The sequence below is a fragment of the Perna viridis genome, chromosome 2, assembly GCF_037379345.1.
Source record: "Perna viridis isolate PV_CMFRI_1.1 ecotype Kerala chromosome 2, ASM3737934v1, whole genome shotgun sequence".
Lineage (NCBI taxonomy): Eukaryota > Metazoa > Mollusca > Bivalvia > Mytilida > Mytilidae > Perna > Perna viridis.
In genome coordinates, this window is record NC_142446.1 from 49,216,260 (window position 1) to 49,240,476 (window position 24,217).

Genomic DNA, 24,217 nt, shown 5'->3' on the forward strand with positions numbered 1-24,217 from the left:
GTTTACTGTGCGCCCCTATCTAAAATCCTGGATCCGTCCTTGTTACTCCTACAACGTAAGAGGTTGGAATTCCGTTCCACTATACCCCAGAATGGCATCAAGTCAGAAAATAGCTTGCCAGACAACCTCTAGCATTGCTGGAGTGCAACATGGTTTGCTAACTAAGCATTGTATTGCTTATTTATATATTTCTTTTTTGCTTTTATGGAGAATATTAAAATAGTTTCAAAACAGGCAACTTGTTTCATGCTAAACGGTTAAAGCAAAATATGATGAAGGCTATTTACAGGTTAGTGAACAGGGACGGCTCCAGACACTTTGAAAAGGAGAGGTGCAAGCCAATGTGATGGTGATGCCAAGACATTATTTTCCATGTTTTGTCAATTTTACACATGAAAATGACTAATTTTCTGGTAAAAAGGAGGGGTGCCAACCCCCTCTGATCAATAAACAGGTATTACCAGCACAGTTGACTAATAATCATTCGATAAAATGTCCTATTAAACAGGTGCATCATGAGCTTATGGTATGATTATCCTCACCTCAACATCTCTCTTAACTTGTGAACAAAAAAAATCACAATTTACCAGTCTTGTAGAGTTTATACAAGGAAACCATGAATTCAGACCAATTCAATGTAAATTATAGGTACAAGTACATGGCATGATTATGATTAGCTCAAAATTCAACAATAAATCCTTCTTTTCAAAATTTTTAATGTCTGTGAATGTTTATATTTTATTCTGTTTACCCATGGAACTTGTTTTTTTTTTCATTGATTGGTTGTGGTTTCAATGCATATTGCAATTATTTCTTGCATTTCAGGACAAGAATGTTTTACTGTATGAAATGATCCTGCTTTATACTACTCTACTATTATGACATTTTGAGGCGGTTTCATAGTGCTACCTCACAGAATCAACAGTTTCTTAGCCAAATAGTTGTTACACAAAATTACTTGTTTGAGAAGCAATGAAAGATTTAGCACTCACTAGTCATAAGTAGAAAACTTAAATGCATGTACCATTTATGTTTGCCAATCAGATAGTCATTCAAAAAACCAAGCAAGTAATGATTAAGCTTCTAGAAGTGAAATCACCACATGGTTATCAATAATGGGCAAACCACATACCATTAAGCAATCTATAAAAAGGCCCAAAAACAAATAAAGTAAAACTATTTACAAAAGACCATAATCAACCTAATCTAGAGAAAACAATGAAGTAATTTTTTAGCTCAGTTGATAGACTGACAGCTTGTATTGCAAGGGATTCTAGGTTGTATTCCAGAATGGTACTGTCAAGAAGTGTACATGGCTGTAATTGTATACATGTATGAAAGTGACTTTTACTTTTGAAACACAACACATTTAAACCTTGTACATTTGCATAAGAAATATGATTTTGAAAATCTTTATTTTCAAACTTCAGCTTCATATCAGCTTTCATTACAGTGCAAGCAGAGATTTGAACAGCATTGAAGATCATCTAAATTATACATGTATGAATTCTTTTCAGTCATATATATGCCATGAATGACCTGGAAGTATGAAAATCAATAATAAATATACATAATACTCATATTCAAAGTTATTGTGATTCATGATTCCTGTATTGAAGTAGACCTCTATTTAAGTAAACCCTACATTATATGGCTCATTGGATGTTTTTGTTCTTCAAACAAAACATCCCATTATGTTAAAATATTACGTCTATGTTACAACCTTCATTTAAGTGTAATGGGAACTGTGAAAGTGAGGGTCCAAGCTATTAATTTCCTCATTTTTGCAAAAAGAATTCCACATTACTTCCAACATTTCCCAATAAAAGAGGTGGTTCCTCCTTTTGGAACACCCTAAATCAAAATTAAAAAAAAATATTGTATACAGAACCTCAAATACCTACACAATCTATTATCATACTTCATTTGAACAGAGCTTCCTGTTATGTATGACTTGTCTGGTAACTTGTATCGTTGGTAGATGAACATAATGGCTGCATCTAAAATTTTGTGGAAAATATCAAAACATATTTCCTTTTAATATGGAAAGAGATACTGAAAATCAACATGGATAGACTTTTATCATATTGTCATGACTATGGTATAATTGTACATGTTCATGACAACATACTGTGCAAAAGAAATCTGATGAGTGATAAAACTAGTTTCTTATCCTTAGTTACAGATATACAATGTAAGTCAACAGCTTGTATTTATGGATCTATTAAAAAAGTAAAAATATATAACACGATGAACTTCTTAAAAAATTGGAAATTGTGTCTTATATAAGGTCATACAAATGTGTATGTTAATGTTTAGATTAATTTCCAAATCATATAATTCATGTAGTTTACCTCAAGTTATGTATGAAATGTTCTCATATGACTTGCATGTATAATACCAAGGAACATTAAATATTGTTTTTGATTGCTCTTGGTCAACTATTCAGCAATACTTGTTTCACTGGAGTTTCCTTGACCTTGTACATGAATTTATTTTTGTTCTCAAAAATGAAATATGGATACACAAATAACAGATCTTGTAAGGTTTTGTTTGTGTTACCCTATAACCAAGTAACTGTACAACTCATCATGTTCAAAAAGTTTGTATCATAGACTGTTTCATTTAAATGAAAATCAACAGTCATTGACTCAACGACAACTCTTCATGTCTTTAAAAATGTTAGTATGGACTATGGAACATGTATACAATACACGTATAAGGCTTAAGAAAGTTTTTTGTGTACCATAAGGTCCATATCTCCTGTAATTTGAACTGCACTCATTTACTTAGACTACTGCACATGATTTAGACAAATTATAATTAACAAATACATGGTATATGGTAAACACTTAAGCTATTTATCATAATTTTTCATTATTGTAACTGTGCTCGAGCTAAATAAAATATTTGTATTTTCATCATGGCGACACTGTAAACAATAATGAATGCATATCATTAATATTCGTTCGTTTTGCTAATCAATTTTTTGATATATAAAAATATAAAAACAAAAAAAATATAGCAAACAATTGAAATAAAAACAAACTGTCATGTTCGAAATGAAAAAATATATTCAAATAAAACATTAATTTAGCGACAAATATGCCGAAGTTCATAAGCAAGCTGCTGATAAAAAAACACAATGGAGAAAATTTTAAATAGTTTGGCGTTTTTTGTAGAAGGTTTGGAATTATCTCAAACTACAATTTTCAGGTTCATTTGTATTCACCTTAATGTGTCACTTACTCTTTGGTGGAATATATGTCCATATGTGAGTACACGAAACTCAAATTCAGACGCCCCCCCCCCCCAATGTGAAAGCATGATTTTTCACAAAATACCGTTCGGAAGTCTGATTTTAGTTCAAAAGTCATGTAAAAGTCCGAGAATTCCGAACTCTTGTTTCCATAGGCTGGTCGTATTGAGATACCCGGAACTCACAAATTAGATACAAATCGATCTTCAGTTTTGAATGTTTTCAACAGTAGGAATTCCGGAAAAAAAATAAAACGAAAACGACACTTACAAGCCCTTTTACTGTGTTTGACATCGGCGACGCTTGTGTAGCTTTCAATGGGTGATACATGTAATTTAGTAATTTTTTAAGTAACAGTCCATGTAAAATTAAGAAACTGCCTATAGTAGATGTGAATTAGGGTGTAGAAAAACCCACCAAAGAAATGATGTGTTCTTTTCAGTCTACATAGGCGATATATTTATATAACGACAATTTTTTTTTATTTTGATCTGCACTTTTGAGAAAACCGTACATTCATCTTCCACTAAAATCAAATAATTCGAACCAAATGGTAACTCTTGCAAATGCAAATTTGATTCACAATCTGTATAATTTTTATCTCAAAAGCAAAACAAACATTTGAAAAACCAAAAATAGTTTTCTTATCTGAACAATAAATAAATGTGAATTTGGTGGGTTTTTGACATACATGAATCACTCCTATCTGATTAAAAAAAGACTGCTACTTTTTAAAAAAAATGTTAATGTCCGTCTTACAATATTTTAACAAAACGCTAGTATTACTTTTTGCCAAATCATTTTTTGGCACCGTTTATCCTTTTCATGTAAAAACACGTATATTTATGTATATACTGGAGAGGACTTCATCTTGTGTCCAATCCGACTGCTTTAACAGCAATAAAATATGTTGGAACTTTGTATATTTACGTATATGTAACAGTCTGCAATGTTGTTTTATAAGAATATTAAAATGTATTGTGTAATAAAAAAAATATTTGACTTGTATGAATATGTATTATGTTATACTTTTTTTACTTCGACCAACGGAACTGGTGATTGTATTGCAATCTAGTCGTAATCTTCTATATTCTTTTTCATGCTTGATTAGTACGCACTTCTTTTCTCTTCATCTATTGGTTGGTAATCGTCGCGGTTTAATTCCTTTTTTATTTGAACACTCTAACCTAAGTATCTGAACGGACATGTTGGTATTTATGTTCACCCGAATCTAGCAACCTATATTCTTATCAACTTAAGTTTTTCCATATCGGACTTCAACTTAAATATTATTAAGGTTAGTTTCTTTTGCATTCTTAGATTAATTGTGAATGTTAATGGTTTAGAAATTAAGTAGCTGTCTTTGTAAGAATCATGCAAAATCTGAAAAATGTGATACACCCCAAAAAAGGCTACATATTTTTATTTTTGTAATTAAGTTGTTTTATGGGTCTATACTATGAAATGTGTAATTATTCATTCAAATCTGCCTTTGGAGATAATCGGCATTGAAAATGCAGTAGATTCTATTGTATTTTAGCGCCATTTACAGAGTTATCTCCCTTAATTTTAAAATTACAGTGCATTCTATATAATTTTTATCTCCTAAGAGCACGGGTTATATGAAAAACCACATGTTTATTTCTCTTTACTATTACATTTCAAACAAAATATCAAAAATAAAAATATGTAGGCTTTTTACCCATGAATCACATTTTGCATGATCCTTAGCTGGAGTGCTACTTAATATTTTTACTCTCAAATAATTTGGCCAAACATTTTTAGCAAAAAGTTACATTGTATGACTTATTTTACTTTCGGCAGTATGAAAGTCCGGTATGAATAATTGATTGATTGTGTAACTTTCATAAACATTTGCCTTAATGCATAAATCTGTAAGGATATTAAACTATGCATAAATAAAAGGGGTCAATGATTGATTCATTTGACAATTCGAATGGGCCGCTCGAAAGTAAAAGTATAAATCATTAAACCGATCACACACTATGGTCATTAAGTAATTGTTTTAAACTATAAATACAATAAGTGATTTTTGATACTTCAGGTAAAATACAGTAGTACTGGGGACTATTACTATTCCTGTGACCATTTACAAATGTGCCTCTTGCACGATATGTGAGATAATCTTTGTAACGGAGCTCAAGTTGTCTCCTTTTTCAACATCCGAATACACAATTGGAAATTATCATAGGAAACATCTCATAGGTTTTTTCACAAATGATAAATTTTTAAATTGTAACAAACCATTAAGCATCTTTTAAGACACGATTGTAAGATGGGGTTCGGGAGAGACCAAGGGCTAATTTCAACATTCATTTCCTTATTCGCCATTTTAGGTCGCACAGAGTTGGGAATGGTCGCCATCGACTCGGGAGGGGTCACTGATCTCATTTCAACATTCATTAATTTTCAACTTTCATTTCCTTATTCGCCATTTTAGTTCGCACAGAGTTGGGAATGGTCCCAATCGACTCGAGACGGGTCACTGATCTCATTTCAACATTCATTTCCTTATTCGCCATTTGAGGTTGCACAGAGTTGGGAATGGTCGCAATCGACTCGGGAGGGATCACATTATCTCATTTCAACATTAATTTCCTTTTTCGTCATTCATTTCCTTTTTCTCCATTTTAGGTCGCACAGAGTTGGGAATGGTCGCAATCGACTTGGGAGGGGTCACTGATCTCATTTCAATTTTCATTTCCTTTTTCAACATTCATTTCCTTATTCGCCATTTAAGGTGGCACATAGTTGGGAATTGCCGCAATCGACTCGGGAGGGGTCAGAGATCTTATTTCAACATTCATTTCCTTTTTCAATATTCATTTCTTTCTTTTTAAGCCATCATGTCCTTATTAGGCATTTTAGGTCATTTTCATTATTGTTATGTACATTTTGGGCTTCGCGAGTCAATCATGCACTACCCAACTCATCAACGCAATCATGATTGTTTTCGGGTCCATTCGTATGTCTCATTTACGAATCAATTAGGTACAATGGTGTCAGGTTACACACTTACAATTTAAAAAAAAAATGAAAATTGCATGCCTCTACTCCACACAAAATGCTTATAATGACACGTTTTAAACTTCATGGGTATTTATGTTTCAGTATAACATTTTCTTTGTTTTTAAAGTTTTAATGAAATTATGTTGCGATTTGAATTTTTTCCTATTTTCAATAATGGTAGGATGCTTTCCTTTCTACAATTAATAAATCGTCTCAAATTTGGAATCATTCGGTAGTAAATTTTGATTAACTTCAAGGTAAAACCAAGAGAAACTATTTTAAATATTGAGAGAGTAATGAAGGAAACCATGGTTCTAGCGAGAAAAAAAAAGCACAAAACATAGAAATATTACCCTTATCCCTATAAAAGAGGTCTCATTATCAATGTAAACTGTTGATTTACGGTATACCAACCCTGTCTAACTCAAATTTAGGTCATTTAGAAAACTATGTCTCTATCATATCTTTTTCGACACTTAGTTGTTTATGATGGAGTTATGATTGCTATATAATCGTAAAGTTGGGTATTAAGAATATCAAATTTTCTTGTGTTTTGCCTGTTGTAGACAAGTTTTCAAAATACTATATTTAAAACAAGCTATTGTATGATACAGTTGATTTATTAAATATTGTATCTATCAGACGACGTAAGGTAATAAATATTCCATGTCCATTTATAAGATAATTGCCTTCGCTACCTTCTCAAAAAATAAACATATATGTATAGAAAATGCAAATTGTAAAAAAATGGGAAATTATGAAATAAACCAATTAATTTTAAGATTAAAAAAATAAAGTGGTTTTTCAGGGCATTAGAGAAGATTGCAACAAAATAAAATTAAAAAAAAAAAAGATTTTTAAAATTGATTTTTCGGGCATTTAAAAAGATTGTGAAAAAATAAAATAAAAAAATTTTTTTTAAAAAAAACTAACAATGACAACAGACTATAACGGACATAAAGTGAAGGCAATAACTCGCGCTGACCTTCGTCTCAGGTGAGCTTAAAATATACGATAAGAAAACAATCCTTTATCTTCTAACTAAATTCTGTTACTCAGAATGGTATTTTCAAACTCCAGACATTAATTTCTTTAAGTTTTAATTAATCTAAAGTAAATATCATCATAGCGGAACAAACGGTACACTTGACGGAGGGAACGAAACGTAAAGTTGACCTGTAACTTATCATGGTGAACGTGTAAACCAAAAGTTCACGCCAATATCTGCAAGTGTTAAAAAAGTCCAAAAAAAAAAACTGAAGATGGTCTGATGGACTGACGGACAGACGGACGGGTCAAAAACATTATACCCTTTAGAAAACACGTATTCCATAACAGAATGGTGTGTAAATGATTATTAGTCCTGCTACTGGAGTTAAGCACAAGTGATAATTGGCAAGTGACTCTCCATATTTATGACATATTATGAGGTGAAATATTTCATGAAATGAGTCATTAATTTAGGCACTGACGCTTTTTATACAATGGGGGGCCTGGGATTTTCAATTTTGATAAATATTTTTTTTCCGCGCTTTTTAAAATTATTTGATTTTTTTCAATAGCAAATGAATTATATTTTGTTTTCAGGAATATAGCAGATTTTTTTGCCAGTCATCTTGTGATAAGAATAAATGGAAAATATTATATAAATATCAAGGGAGTGCATATGAAAGTAAAGATTCATTTCAATGGGATATTTTTTTCTTGTTAAGACCAAAATAAAACTAATTAGATCAACATCCCCTCCTGCTCCTAAAAATGACATTTTCCAAAATGAAATGAGACGGGAATGTATGCACTTCTCTCTTGGAAATCTCTATTTTTTGTTTGAACTAAATTTAGTGGTTTGATCTTTCCAAGAACACCACGAATATTGGTACCCAGTGAATAATAATACTTTCACAGTAGGATATTCTTTTTCCATTTCAAGATGAACTTTTTTCAGCTGCCTTAATTAGTTGAACCACTTAACATGCGTGTATACATACTTGCCATGTCATAAGAACATAGGAACTTTGTTGTCATATAGAATCTGTAAAAGATCTGAGCTGTCTTGTACATAAGTTACTTGGTTTTTAAATATAGGAAGCAAGAATTAGTCAAGAAGTCAACGAAATTTTCACAATGGGAAATAATTGGACGGCTTGGTATTCTAATCTTTTCTCTGATGGGAATAAAATCTAAATTAGTTACAATGTTTAATGGTAGTTCGAGTATCTTTGTGCATCTTTCTTATTGTTTGTTTAACATACTGGATTAATGTAAAACTGACTCTGGATATTGATATCCATTAAGTTGCTCATTATAACATCATGAATTTTGCGACTATAAATCGTAAAATCTTAATATTAAAGACATTTGTTGAATACTTCTTTATACATAAATATAATAAAACATGTAGAATTGTAGTTTATGATACATTCACTATATGCACGAGATTCCTCTCCTTTTCTTTTCTTTTAATGTTTTTTTTTCTGCTTAAACATTTTTTTACGAAAAACAGAATACAACTTTATTATTTTTTTTAACATTGTGGAACTTTTTTTCTTGCCACAGAAATTAAAAAAAAAATTTTCTTCAAATTGAAATTAATATTTTTTTTTTCAAAAAAATACCAGCCCCCTCCTCAATATAAAAATGGTCGGTGCCTTAAGCCAAAATTTGGTATGTCATTTGACCATGAGGTCATAGGTCAAGTTCAAAAGTTGCACACCTTTGTACAAGACGCTCCGCCTTGGTGTGAAATACCCACATACCAAATGTCAGATATCTATGTAAAGAGAAAAAAGTCATGGCCCAGACAAAACTTTGGGTAGTATTTTGCCAAAATGTTTATGTTATTTGACCTTGAAGTTACAGGTTAAGGTAAAATGTCACCTACTCTAGATCTGGTACGCGACACTCAACTTAAAGAGGATATACCAACATACTAAATATTATAAGTCTAGGTCGAAAGACAAAAAAGTTATGATCCGGGCAACGTCAAAATTTTGTATGTTATTTGACCATGAGGTCAACGGTTAAGTTTGAATTATCTAGTACGTGACGCCTCACCTAAAGGTTATACAATCCAATACCAAATATCAGATGTCTAAATTGAATGACATAAAACCTCATGGCCAAGATACAGTTTTGTATGGTATTTTGTCAAATTATTTATGTTATTTGACCTTTGGATCAGAGGTCAAGGTCAAAGGTCACCTATCTTAAACATTACTCTCCACCTTGGTGTAATAAACCTATGCCAAAGATCAGATATCTAAGTAAAAAGACCAAAAAGTAATGACTGAAACAAAAATATGTATCGTATTTTCCAAAATTTATATGTTATTTGACATTGAGGATAAGCGTCAAGGTCAAAGGTCACCTACTCTGGTTCGCGACACTCTGTCCTGAGAGGATATACCAACATACCAAATATTTGAAGCCTACGTCAAAAGCAAAAAAAAAAAAAAAAAAAAAATGGTCTTGACAAAGTTTGTATGAAAAGCGTTAAGAAGAAGAAAAGTCTTTATGGACAGTGATTTCGGGTCCAGATGAGCAAAAAAAACAAAGATATGCTACATATTTGTATTATTTATATGTTCCAGAGGAGAGGTCCTGCTACACATCCATGCATGCATACATTTTAATTATATCTTCTTTCAGTCTTGGCAAAACGGGTCTGAACATAGTCTATTTTCGTATATTTCCAAATGTCAAGAATTAGGAATTTTGGATGCTATGGTAACCAGATCTTAACCAATCAGATTGGTTTGTACTTTATTATAATTTGTTTTATTTAGACACACTTCATTACTATAGTTATGTAGTTTGAAAAATTTCCATCATTAGATGTATATAATTACATTCAAATTGTGACATTTTTGTGATTATTAGGCACTAAATTGGTGGTTGCTAACGACTGGTTGTTGCGATGGTAACGGTGAAGATATTTTTCATTTTTTCATTTTATTTTTTGTCTTTTTTTTTTCGAACTTCTTCTTTTTACAAAATGAAGTAAACAGACACATATAGGTACCAACAAATAGCAGAATGTGAAAACAATGCAACAATGCAATAAAAATAGATTTTTCGATTTTCCTGTAAAATGTCGCATAATAAGTGTCTCAAATTTGGGTCCATTCGATAGATAATTCAATTTTCTACTGAAATAAATCACGAAAAACTAATTTCCCAGAAATATTTTCTAAAAAATGTTAAAAAATATTAACCCTACCCCTAGAAAACTGGTCTCACTTTCAAACAGAATTCGCCCCGTGCAGGTCCCGGTTTCAAAAGAATAGGCCAGAAGTAGCGCCAAGCTTGTAAAAGGCGACTAAATAGCGCTCAAAAACCTAGCCGGGGACTGGGCGCTTTGCCCACAGAGCAACTGGGTTGTGTGCCCCAGGTGGTGGAATGGGGTACCCCTGGTTTGTTGCATGCTGGGGGTTGGATGTTTGTTTGTTGGGGTTTAACGTCCGAGCAGCAATATTTCAGCTATATTCAGACAATGAACATGAAATGGATGATAGAATGAAGATGAAACGAAAAAAAAGGATGGGTCACAAGGATAATAGGGTCGACAAATTTTGATTGCCACTGGAAAAAGGGGGGATGGGTAAGGTAGGGCAATTTAGCCTCCTGTGGCGGAGCACAAAGGTTCCTACTCCTATCGAATACCACAGCAGGGTTCTTTAACGTGCCAGGAACGTGACATCTTTCCCAACACGGTGCACCACTATGGTTTGCGGTCAGGTTTTCCGTATTATAGCCTGACAACCCCAGCATGTAACACGCCAGGGGTACCCCATTCCACCTCCTGGGGCACACATCCCAGTTGCTCTGTGGGCAGAGCGCCTAACCCCCGGCTAGGTTTCTGAGCACTATTTAGTCGCCTTATACGACAAGCTTAGCGCTGCTGCTGGCCTATTCTTTTAACACCCGGACCTGCACGGGGCCTGGGGGTTGGAAGGATATAATACCGGAAACTTGACCGCAAACCATAGTGGTGCACCGTGTTGGGAAAAATGCTACGTTCGTCGCACGTTAAGAACCCTGCCGTGGTTTTCAATAGGAGTAGGAACCTTTGCGCTCCGCCACAGGAAGCTAAATTGCTCGACCCTACCCATTCCTCCCTATACTTGTGGCAAACAAAATTTGTTGACCCTATAACACTTGTGTCCCATCCCTTTTTTCATTTCATCATCATCATTTCATGTTCATCGCCTGAATATAGCTGAAATATTGCTGCTTGGGCGTTAAACCCCAATAATCAATCAATCAATCAATCAAACAGAATTCTCATTCACTATAAAACTCACATTATAGGCATTCCTAATTAAGGTAATGATGTACCCAACATATCTGAAAAATTCAGGGTTACAATTGCTATAAAATCGTAAAAAAGGAATTTTCAGAATTTCTTCTATATAACCCGTTATTGCCTTTTTTCAATTTATCGTAGTTTAAATAAGCTTTTGTGTAATACAGTACATTTAAATAGTGTCAGCTTTCAAATGAGCCCGAGTATGTTGGGTGCTATTGTTTTAATTATTAATATATCCTAATTTTAGGCGTGTATTTTTTAGTTTCAATGTGGCATTATTGAGTTTTAAATTAAAAGGGGGAACTCCTGGAATTTTATATTTTCTTCCATTTCACTGGTAATTCGCAATGTTTTCAAGTGGTAATGCAACTTTGAACACCATGAATTGGAAGAATGGGGTTTGCACGGTGGACCCTCCCAGCCCATCAACTATACGTTTTACAGTGCTGTGAATGAGAATTTTGTTAAATACCGATATCAGATTTCTAGGGGTAGGAGTAATATTTTACGCTCTTTCGGGAAAATTAAGTTTTCGTGGTTTAATCATGTCGAAAATTGAATTATCAGTTGAATGTTACAAAATTTGACACGTTTCAGCTGAGAAATAACTTGTGGAGTCGAATTTATGCCTCTTTGTTTCAGATTGATTGATTGATTGTTGGGGTTTAACGTCCGAGCAGCAATATTTCAGCTATATTCAGACAATGAACATGAAATGGATGATAAAATGAACATGAAATGAAAAAAAAAGGGTCACAAGGATAATAGGGTCGACAAATTTTGATTGCCACTGGAAAAAGGAGGGATGGGTAAGGTAGGGCAATTTAGCCTCCTGTGGCGGCGCCCTATGGTTCCTACTCTTATCGAATACCACAGCAGGGTTCTTTAACGTGCGAGGAACGTGGCATCTTTCCCAACACGGTGCACCACTATGGTTTGCGGTCAGGTTTTCCGTATTATAGCCTGACAACCCCAGCATTTAACACGCCAGGGGTACCCCATTCCACCACCTGGGGCACACATCTCAGTTGCTCTGCGGGCAGAGCGCCTAATCCCCGGCTAGGTTTCTGAGCACTATTAATTCGCCTTATACGACAAGCTTAGCGCTGCTGCAGACCTATTCTTTTAACACCCGGACCTGCACGGGTGCACTTTGTATCAGAAAATCGAATATTTGCATTTTTTTTTTATAAATTCTGACAATAAAAATTGCTACAAATCATCAAATAACCACAAAAGTATCAATTATAATGGTACAAAACAGAAAATACCAAATAAGCCATAGATACTCTAGGGGTTTGACATGTGAACTTATGCGATTTTTCTATGGGGTAGGGGAATAGTTTTGTTTTTTTTTTAATTCCAGACCCCAAACTGTTACCGGAAGTTGTCTGGTACAATTGGAAAGCTGTATATTTGTCTACTTGATGAAACCTTAATGTGACAATTTACTTCGTTTTGTAGAAAGTAAAAAAAGGATATTTGCCATATAGAGGTACAATAAATGACCCAAAAATACAAAAATGTGTTAGCTTTTTTCTTTGCGACAAAAATGTTCATAACTGGAAGGTATAAGGATACATGAAAACCATATTGTGGTTAATGAGTGGGAATATTGTAAGGGGACTATCTCAACCCACGTACAATAGTACATGTATGCACATAATATCATAAACGACCATTATGTTATGAAGATACAACGAAATGCCGAATGGCAAGTGATTTCTTTTTACGAATCAACTCATTTCATTGTTTCTGTTAAAACATATACCTGTATTAATAACTGGTATAATTACTCAATATATACATGAAACTATTGAAATGAGGGTTTTTGGGAAAAAATAGTTTCATTATACCCCTGCAAACACAGTTTTGGGGGGAAATAGAAATCATCCCGTCCGTCATTCCACATTTCTTGTTCTTCGTAACATTTAATTACTAACAAACTTGACAAATTTTCTTCGCCTTAAAATTTATAAATGGAACTTTATTTATAAAAGTGTAAAACATTAAATTTTCGTTATAATTTTTCTTTTCTCAGCTTCTATCTGATTATACCGCCAAACATTTACATTTTGTCTGGTTATTATTTCAACGATAAAAAAGTACACAAAGTATTATCCTGTGCATTCAATACAATGCATGGTCCGAAAATAGAAGGTAGTTTTCAAGATCCCCGTGCAGGTCCGGGTGTTTAAAAGAATAGGCCTGCAGCAGCGCTAAGCTTGTCGTAAAAGGCGACTAAATAGTGCTCAGAAACCTAGCCGGGGATTAGGCGCTCTGCCCACAGAGCAACTGGGATGTGTGCCCCAGGTGGTGGAATGGGGAACCCCTGGCATGTTACATGCTGGGGTTGTCAGGCTATAATACGGAAAACCTGACCGCAAACCATAGTGGTGCACCGTGTTGGGAAAGATGCCATGTTCCTCGCACGTTAAAGAACCCTGCTGTGGTAATCGATAGGAGTAGGAACCTGTGCGCTCCGCCACAGGAGGCTAAATTGCCCGACCTTACCCATTTCCCCTTTTTACAGTGGCAATCAAAATTTGTCGACCCTATTATCCTTGTGTTCCATCCTTTTTTTTCATTTCATGTTCATTTTATCATCCATTTCATGTTCATCGTCTGAATATAGCTGAAATATTGCTGCTCGGACGTTAAACCCCAACAAACAAACCAATCTACCTCTGATAATAAACATTGGATATAAAACGTTTTACAGACAAACAACAATGTTGTTTTGGGCTTCGTCTGCTGGTACGACAACATATTTGTCATGTACTGTAGACAACGTTTTGCTACATCGAGGTCTTTGAAAACCAATGTAGCCTTGGCACTCATTGACCTACTTAAAACTTTCATTCATTTCAAAATTAAAGACCTCACGGCCTTTCATCACTCTGACAGAGAATCAATATCTTCTTGTTCTCGTTTTATCCATTTTCTTGCATAGACATTCGTTTCCTTTTTCAACATTCATTTCCTTATTTGAGGTTGCACAGAGTTGTGAATGGTCGCAATCGATTCATGAGAGAAATATCATTTCAGCATTCATTTTCTTATTTGCCGTTTGGGCGATTCTACTTTGCACTACCCTATTCATCAACACACCATTGTTTTCAGGTACATATATGTGTCCCATTTACAAATCAATTTGTTCCGTAGCTTTGTATTGCGTTTTTGCATTGCTTATGTATTTGCTTTGCTATTGTTACGCTTATTGTATGCACTTAATCGCTTCTGCTCTAACGCTGTTGTTTTGCTATTTAATATGTTTGATTAGATAATTTACCATTTTCTTATAATTTGCTACATTCGAATATGGAGTAACCCCCCCCCCCTTTCCCGAGACAAACTACATATTTAGCCAGTTGGTTTATGCTTCACAAGGAGATTGATGAAGCCAAAAATTAAATTTACTCAAATGTTATATTTTTCCTATGATATGTAAATGTACTAAAATATACATTCACACATATGGTTAAGAGTACTAATTTTTATTCTATATATATAATTTCTTTTTACAAATTTTCAACGAGCAAGCGTTGAAATGCTATTTAAATTGGATGGCAGATTTTGCATCTTACCCCCTCCCCCACATTTCCAGGGTGAAAATTATATTAAATCTGCGCATGATCCCTCTTTGAGTCGATCGCGTCAATGTCTCAATGGAAAAAAAAATGGAGTTGTATGTTGAATATTGTGTGGTTGGTGTAATGTGACCTTGACTCCATCTGAAAAGCTTCCTTTAATGTTACTATATTCTAGTGGAATTAAACGTTTTTATTTAATATAAAGCATGTGAGATGATTGATCTCTTCTGATTAATATGTCTTTTTAAAGAGGCAAACAGAGAAAATGTCTTCATTTATCTGATATATACCTGTATAAGGCATGCGAAATTAACCCTAAACCCCGTTGTCTGGTAGAGAACATCGTTATCTGTAAGTTGACAGATCGTAAATCACAATACCACCTGGGCAGTATCTCTGTGCAATTGTTGTGAAATAAATCAAGGTAAGTCAGCAGACATAGTATTGTGCTTTGTTACACTTTACCTTATAAATACTGATCTTGCTTTTTATAGATCGCATACGACAGAAAAATGCACACAAACAGTGGCGCACCAATTTTACAATAGGCTTCATATAAAGATGAAAGTATATTGTTAAATTTCTCATTAACCAGGTCCAGGAGAAAAAAAGGGGGATCGGAATTCCCTTTTGATAATTTTATTGTTAAAAAATGAACAAATAATAGTCATTTTTTTCTTTAACCCCACTTTTTTATAGAAAAAAAAAGTATTTTCATGAAAATAAATACGTATCTATCAGAAATTGTTGATGCAATGATTCAGTGATTAATATGTATTTTGATTCAGCAAAATGGTTTCTAATAGTCGCTGGAATAATTTGCTTCCCGATTATACTGAAGAAGGAGAAGGCATCATTTTGGAATATGTTTGGCCGCTTCACACTGGATATGAAATGGCCAGTAAAATTAAAATTGTAGAACAGGAACCACGGAGAATAAAAGGTATTTTTTATGCACTAAAGAATACGACTGTGTTAAAGGAAATTGAATACGCCATTCCCTTTTCCCGTAATAAAAATTTCGTGGCTCTGAAACGAAAAATTATGAAAGACAGCGGAAAAAATTTGAATTCTTTAAAGCAATTTAATTTGCTGTCCCTTAAGTCGAGAGAATGGTAAAATCAGCAAGAACCTTCACATGTTTGAGTTATCGAAGTCCAAGGGATTATTACATAGCAAAGAAACCTCAGTGTCTTGAGACATCTTGAGATGTCTTGAGACACGTCAGGATTAAATTCTTGAGACGCATCTAAAGTCATGTCTTATAGACACGTTAGGATTAAATTTTTGACGTGTCTTAAAGGAATGCCTTGAGACATTTTGAGATGATTAAATGTCTTGAAATCCTGTTTTAAGACATCTTGAGACATGAATTCCATGTCTTAAGATACCTTCGGGTCACGTTCACTGGTCTTTAAAAGACACATTAAAACACATCTGATGACAAAAAAAATCATATTTAAAGAAGTCCTTTAATTATACATGTAAGTGCTCATTACTTAAATATCTTAAGACACTGTATCAGTAAGCAAGTCACAATATATTTATTTATTCGAAAGTTTTTTTTTCTAAATAGATATAGCTACAGGCTTTACATACACGTACTTAAAGTTGTCGAAGAGAGCTTAACAAACATTGACAATTCTTGATTTGGCCTACTAATTTGATGCATGGGAGCTTATATAACACAGTAGTTAATGCTTTTCTAAAATTATATCATTTTGCATTGCTTTTTTGTTAATTTACTATTTCAACAATTTAGTGAGGGCACTTTCCCTGCCTCAACCTACCCCTTAAGCCATGCAAAAGTGTTGCATCTTAAATCATCTGTAAACTGCAGTAAAAGCCAACATTTGACAACGTAACTTATACGTCTGTGTCTAGTACCATTCATTTATAACATACCATATTTGCAATTCATATATCACATTTTTTATCTGGTTTTATCTGTCAGTACAGTAATATCAACATAATATAATATGATAATGTCAAATCAGTCTTTAAACACTTCAAACAAACATCAACATAAGATCTGCATGTTTTAGAGCCCCGTGCAGATCCGGGTGTTAAAAGAATAGGCCTGCAGCAGCGCTAAGCTTGTCGTAAAAGGCGACTTAATAGTGCTCAGAACCCTAGCCGGGGGCTAGGGCGCTCTGACCACAGAGCAACTGGGATGCGTGCCCCAGGTGGTGGAATGGGGTACCCCTGGCGTGTTACATGCTGGGATTGTCAGGCTATAATACGGAAAATCTGACCGCAAACCAAAATGGTGCACCGTGTTGGGAAAGATGCCGCGTTCCGCGCACGTTAAAGAACCCTACTGTGGTATTCTCCCGGAATAGGAACCATAGGGCTCCGCCACAGGAGGCTAAATTGCCCTACCTTACCCATCTCTCCCTATTTCCGGTGGCAATCAAAATTTGTCCACCCAATTGTCCTTGTGTCCCATCCGTTTTTCATTTCATCATCAATTTCATGTTCATCGTCTGAATATAGCTGAAATATTGTTGCTCGGACGTTAAACCCCAACAAAGAAAGCATGTTTTAGAAAAATAGAATTACTTGTGGGATACATATTGAAATGTCTCAAAAGGCTAAAATTGTTGCGAATATGGACACAATATTCAAGCTGTAAAGCTGTTAATGAATTTAATATTAGACAAAAAACTAGAAATCATTGAGATGCAATCCATCTGTGTGGCCACCCCCTTTGAATTACGCCATTTTTATGAAATGTATTTGGAAAAAGCTTTCCAACTCGAAATTTGGGTTTTTAATATGGCACTCATAGTCAACAAAAATATTTACCAGTTGAGAAAGAAGTATAGAACCATATATAATCCAAACACAAGTTTCTCACTGAATTTAAGGAACTTGACCTTGAGATCAAAAATCAAGGTCATATGCCATTATCCATGGTACGTGACACATACTCTTTAGGTGATCTACCAAAAGCCAAATACCAAAAGCCCACATCCAAATACAAAAAAATACAGTCTGGACACAAGTTTGTCACTGAAAATAAATATAAATTTTACCTTGAGGTCACTGTTCAAGGTCATAGGTCACAATCCATGGTATGCAATGCATCATTTTATGTGATCTACCAAAATGCAAAATATCAAAAGCCTACAGTACATCAAAAGACAAAAAAGTTCGGACACGAGTTTTTGATGAAGATGGACAAAGTGATCACTGTATGGCAACCACCACTTTTTGTTGGGCACTGATAAATTTGGTCAAAGTTTTGATTTAACATTTAGGGTTTATGGCCTAACATATCAGTAAAAAATATGTTTAAATCTACATAACCTCAGTTCATAATTCTAATTCTTAATTCATATACATGCATACATGTATGACATAACATCTAATTAACAAACTTAAATGATTTATGAACCAGACCGAAAATTTATATACATGTACATGATAGCAAGATTCAGTATTTCAAATAAACCAAGAAAAACTAGATATTTTAATCATTTGATGGAAATTATCTCTGTGCACGCCATGTTAATATCTTTAGGTCAGACTGATAGTGAACCATATATTAATTATCCAACAATAAAATGTTTGTATGGCTCAGTTTGATACTAACGCAGAGGTTGAACCATGATCAGTTGGGAAAAGTATTGATACATCATTCAAACTTAACAAAGCTTTATATTTAATAACAAAATGAAATTTGACACAGGGTAAAAATTTAACCAGAAACGAAGTGGTATAATTTTGGCCATTATCACTAAATGGTTCCAGTCTAAACCTGCAAAATCAATTCCCATAGGGATATGGTACCTTGTGGCAAAATTCTGAATCCAGTTATCGTCCAGAAATCAGATAAAAAAGCTTCCCTGAGCGCATCATGGTATGAGCGCAGTGGTTAAACCTTGAACAGTTGGGGCAAGTGTGGACATAATATTATAATTTGACATATTTAGTCATAGGGACTTACAATTCATTATGGAAACAACTTGTTTGGACACAATACAGCACAAAACTTGAAATTCCATTCAAAATTTTCAAAATCAGACCTAAATAAAATTGTCATTTTTTTCAGGTGTGGCACCTTTCTTTGACCCCTTATAACTTGATAATCACAAACAAAACCGTTTGAAATCTGATTGAAAAATGCAGACAGGGATTTTTAAAAGGAATCTAAATAAAAAATTGGACCAAAAACAAACAAGCTATTTTCTTGATATCATGAAAATGCATGTTTCTGGTCCCTAATTTCTGAAAAGTTCAAAATCAATCAAAGTCATTTGATCATTGTGGTATGGAATATTGTGCAACAATATCATTTACTGCACTTATTTGTTTGTTTCAGGCCATGGTTGTGGCTATAACCCTAGAAATCAATACCAACCTTCCTTTTGTGGTTTGATAAGTTGTTATAAAAATTCAATAAAGATCAACAAACTTATACTCAAGTTATCACAAGAAAACCAAGTGTCTACAAAACGTCGACAGCGCCTTATTGATAAACAACAACATGTTTTGCGGTTGTATAAAAATCAATCCCAGGCTTTTCTATGTTGGCACCTTGTAGTAAAATGGAAGTGAGATTCATTCACATTTACTCAAGTTATTATACGGACATACGCACAATGCTAGTTTTAGGCCCCTTTATGCATTCAAGTATTAATCCCCAAAATCAACTCCAATCTTCTTTTGGTGGTATTGAACCTTGTAATATATTATCAAAGATCAAAGTGGTATAGAATATTGTGGAACAATATCAAAGGAATCATAATGCTTTTAATGGGGTTATATGTATAAATTCTGTGAAAAGCTGTTTTTTGCCCTTTTTGCATCTCATTATTAAATGGTTGGGGAAAAATCCCTAAAATCAAAAGAAAGCTTCCTTTTAGGATTTGGAATCCTGTTTTAAACTGTCATAAAGATCAGCAAACAAACATTCAAGTTATCGCATGAAAACCAGGTGTCTACAGACATTGTTGATAATACGAACGATGACAGCAACATACATGTACCCTTGGCGTGTTACATGCTGGGTTGTCGGGCTATAATACGGAAAACCTGACCGCAAACCATAGTGGTGCACCGTGTTGGGAAAGATGCCACGTTCCTCGCACGTTAAAGAACCCTGCTGTGGTATTCGAGGAGTAGGAACCTTTGCGCTCCGCCACAGGAGGCTAAATTGCCCGACCTTACCCATCCCCCCTTTTCCAGTGGCAATCAAAATTTGTCGACCCTATTATCCTTGTGACCCATCCTTTTGTTTCATTTCATGTTCATTTTATCATCCATTTCATGTTCATTGTCTGAATATAGCTGAAATATTGCTGCTCGGACGTTAAACCCCAACAAACAAACAAACAAACAATGTCCTAAAATTCAACAAAGGTGTAATGTACTTAAAATATAGCGCTAGTACATGTACTAACATACGATTTGACATTAAAAAAGTGCAGTTTCAAAGTCATCGGTTAACAAATAAAACAAAGAAAATACTTCCGACTCTTTGTTGGTCATTTTCTTCGGCACGAAAGCTTGCAGTTGACATCTCGCTCACAACACATTTTGTCCGTATATATTAACTGGTGCCGTATTTTGGAAATCCGTCTAGTATCTACTACTAGTTCGTCCCCAGAAAGGTTCGCCCCTATGTACATTCTATGAGACGTTTAGGGTTTCCGCACGCACGATACCCAAACGCACGCTAAACGCTCACCAAACGCACGATAAACGAACGCTTCTCATGTCTAATATATATATATATATATATATATATATATATATATATATATATATATATATATATAGTCATCTGTTATAGGATACATATCACTTTATTTAAAAGTTTTTTTTTGTTTTTGTTTTTTTATTTTTAAAAATATACAATGTAACTACAGGCTTTACTTATGCGTGCTTTAGGTTGTCAAGGAGAGTTAAACATACATAGAAAATTCCTGATTTGCCCTGCTAAATTGACGCACGGGAGCTAATATAACACCCTATTTTATGCTTCACTTGAATTATATATTTTTGCATCGGTTTTGTTTTTAATTTTAATACTATTTCAACCATTGCTTTGCCAATTTTGTTGAGGACACTCAATCCTTCCTAAGTCATGCAAACATGTTAATCTGAAGTTATCTATAGTAAAAGGCAACATTTGGCAATATCATTTATTTGTTTGTGACTAGTACCATTTATTTATACCTGACTATATTTGCAATTCTTATATCACAATTTTTAACTGCTTTTATCTGTCAGTACAGAATCATCAACATAATATAATATAAAAATTGCAATTAATTAATCTTTAAATACATGTACATCAAACCCAAATCAACATCATATTTGCAAGATTTGGAAAAATAAAATGATATTTGGGATATATATTTAAATGTCTGAAAAGACTAAACATCTCGGCCAAATATGGAAAGAATATTCAAGCTTTGCAGATGTCATTGAATTTAATATTAGAAAAGAAACAAGAAATCATTGAGATGGAATCCATATCTGTGCTCAACTCCCCCACTTTCTGGGCAATTATGTATGAAACGTTTTCGGTTTTTAATGCAGCACTCATAATCGATATAAATAAGTACCAGTTGAAAAAGAAGTATGATTTAGATATATTCCAGACACTTTCTCACTGTAAAAAAGGAATTTGACCTTTAGGTCCAAGTTCAATGTCACAGGCCCCTATTCATAGTAACACACAGTTTTTAGGTGATCTACTCCAAGCCAAATATCAGAAGCCCACATTCAATACAAAAAAAGTTACAGTCTGGACACGAGTTTGTCATCGTAACACAACAGAAATTTGACCTTGAGGTCAATGTGCATATAGGCTACTATCCATGGTGGTACATGCCACATATTCTTTTGTTGATCTACCAAGATGCCAGATATCACAAGTCCACATCCAAAACCCAAATTTGTCACCTAAAAAACAGGAATTTAACCTTGGGGTCAAAGTTCGAAGGTCAAAGGCCACTATCTAAGGTACGCGATGCATCGTTTTTAGGTGATCTACCAAAATGCAAAATAGTAAATGCTTACATCGAAAGACAAGAAAGGTTTAGTTACAGCCCAGACACAAGTTTTCTAACCGCGAAAGACATAGTAATCACTATAGGGTAACCTCCATTTTTTGTGGTGGGGTACTTATAAATTAGGTCAAAGATTTGAAATTTGAAATTAACTTTTACATCTCAGTTTACAAAATTGGCTTGAATCTCATTTTTTAATTCTATTTCTTAATAAAAATTAAGCAAGCCAAAGTGGACAAAAATCAATATTTTGTTATATTAAAAAATGGATTTATAATATTACAAAATAATGTTTTAATATTAGAAAAGATTTTTTAATACAAGAAATTCATTTTGTAATATTGAAAATTCATTTTGTAATATTACAAATTCCTGATTTAGTCTTATTATAAAATATCACACATTTTGTAATATTACAAATCGAATTTGTAATATGAGAAAATCAGTCACATTTTTTTAATATTACAAAATGATTTTCTAATATTAAAAAATCGCAACTGAATACGACAAATCCATTTTCTAATACATGTATTAGAAATTCAATTGAATTTTTAATATTAGAAAATGAATTTGTAATATTAGATAGACAACTTCAACATTTGCCATTTATGTCGAATCTTTGTTGAAAGTGGTTTATGGTTTGATACCAGGAAAAGAAAGGACTTTTCAGATTTACAGGCTATAAGAAAAGTAATCAAGGTAATAATTATATGTCTAAATACATCTCCAAACATAAAAATATTAGACTGAATGATTGATTGATTGCTGGGATTTAACGCCCGAGCATCAATATTTCAGCTATATTCAGACGATATTCAGAACATGAAATTGCTGATAAAATGAACATGAGATGATGATGATGATGATGATGATGATGATGATGGTGATGATGAAATGAAAAAGAAATGGGATACAAGGGCAGGAGGGTCGTTAAAATTCAGATTGCCACTAGAAAAAGGAAAGGATAGGTAGGGTCGGGCAATTTAGCCTCCTGTGGCGGGGCGCAAAGGTTCCTACTCCTATCGGATACCATAGCAGGGTTCTTTAACGTGCAAGAAACGTGACATCTTTCCCAACACACTGCACCACTAAGGTTTGCGGTCAGGTTTTCCGTATTATAGCCTGACAAACCCAGCATTTAACACGCCAGGGGTACCCCATTCCACCACCTGATGCACATGTCCCAGTTGCTCTGTGGGCAGAGCGCCTAGCCCCCGGCTAGGTTTCTGAGCACTATGTAGTCGCCTTTTACGACATACTTGGCGCTTCTGCAGGCCTATTCTTTTGACACCCGAACATGCACCGGGCTAAAAATATTAAAAACGCTTCTATTATGTATTTATAATTAAAATACCCTGTGTAATATCGATTAAAATTTCCGTTCCATTGGCTCCCACTGCAATGTCTCTGATCTTAGGCCTGTCAACCTCAGTTGACTTCCATAGAATTGAAGGGATTTTCCAGAAAGGAAGTGAATGCAAAATGCGTCTACGCTCAAAGTTAACACTTTGAGCATACAGGTGCTTCTCTGTTCTCTCTGTTTTTTTTTTTTCAAAGGACACAAGCAGGGAAACATAGTGTATGAATCTTTATAGAAGTCAAGAAGCATTCCTCCATCATGTCTGTTTTAAAGATTTTATTCCAACTACAAAATATGAACCACAAAGCACCAAGTTTTAAATATCATTTCAGATACAACAGTATCTTGTTCAATTAATTGAGGTTTATTATCTGGAACAAATCTTATCAAATGATATTTGTCCATAAGTTGGATAATTACTTATATTGTGCTGAATTGGGACAGGTTGAATTTATAGTGTAATGTAATTTCAAAGCATATATACATATACCAGGGAAAAACAAGCTTACTTTCCAGTTTCCAAATATCCTAAAATGTGTAATGTACTTACAAAATGTATTATATAGCGCTATAGTACCTGTATACGAATGTTTTGTGAATACACAAAGCGTGGCGTTTTCTGGGTTTCATACGATCTGTCGT

At 34.0% G+C, this 24,217-nt stretch overlaps 1 protein-coding gene and 1 long non-coding RNA gene across 5 annotated transcripts in view; one reads left to right on the forward strand and one right to left on the reverse strand.

Annotated features, from left to right (window-relative positions):
- Positions 1-1,398: 1,398 nt before the first annotated feature.
- Positions 1,399-2,508, reverse strand: LOC148625580 (uncharacterized). The gene is made up of 2 exons (XR_015919944.1): positions 1,905-2,508; positions 1,399-1,539 (listed from the first exon to the last, which is right to left on the reverse strand). It is a non-coding gene; the product is annotated as an uncharacterized LOC148625580 (long non-coding RNA).
- A 1,967-nt stretch (positions 2,509-4,475) lies between these two features.
- Positions 4,476-24,217, forward strand: part of LOC148625581 (glutamine synthetase-like) — a 32,650-nt gene continuing 12,908 nt past the window's right edge. Inside the window, exons 1-2 of one of the 4 annotated variants that reach the window (XM_088569159.1) lie at positions 4,476-4,556; positions 15,979-16,133. In XM_088569159.1, the coding sequence (XP_088425285.1) occupies positions 15,983-16,133 (151 nt within the window). In that variant the 5' untranslated portion in view covers positions 4,476-4,556; positions 15,979-15,982. Of the gene's footprint in view, positions 4,557-15,047; positions 15,615-15,978; positions 16,134-24,217 lie in introns of those variants that run through there. The other 3 variants (XM_088569158.1, XM_088569162.1, XM_088569161.1) reach the window with 3 other exon arrangements.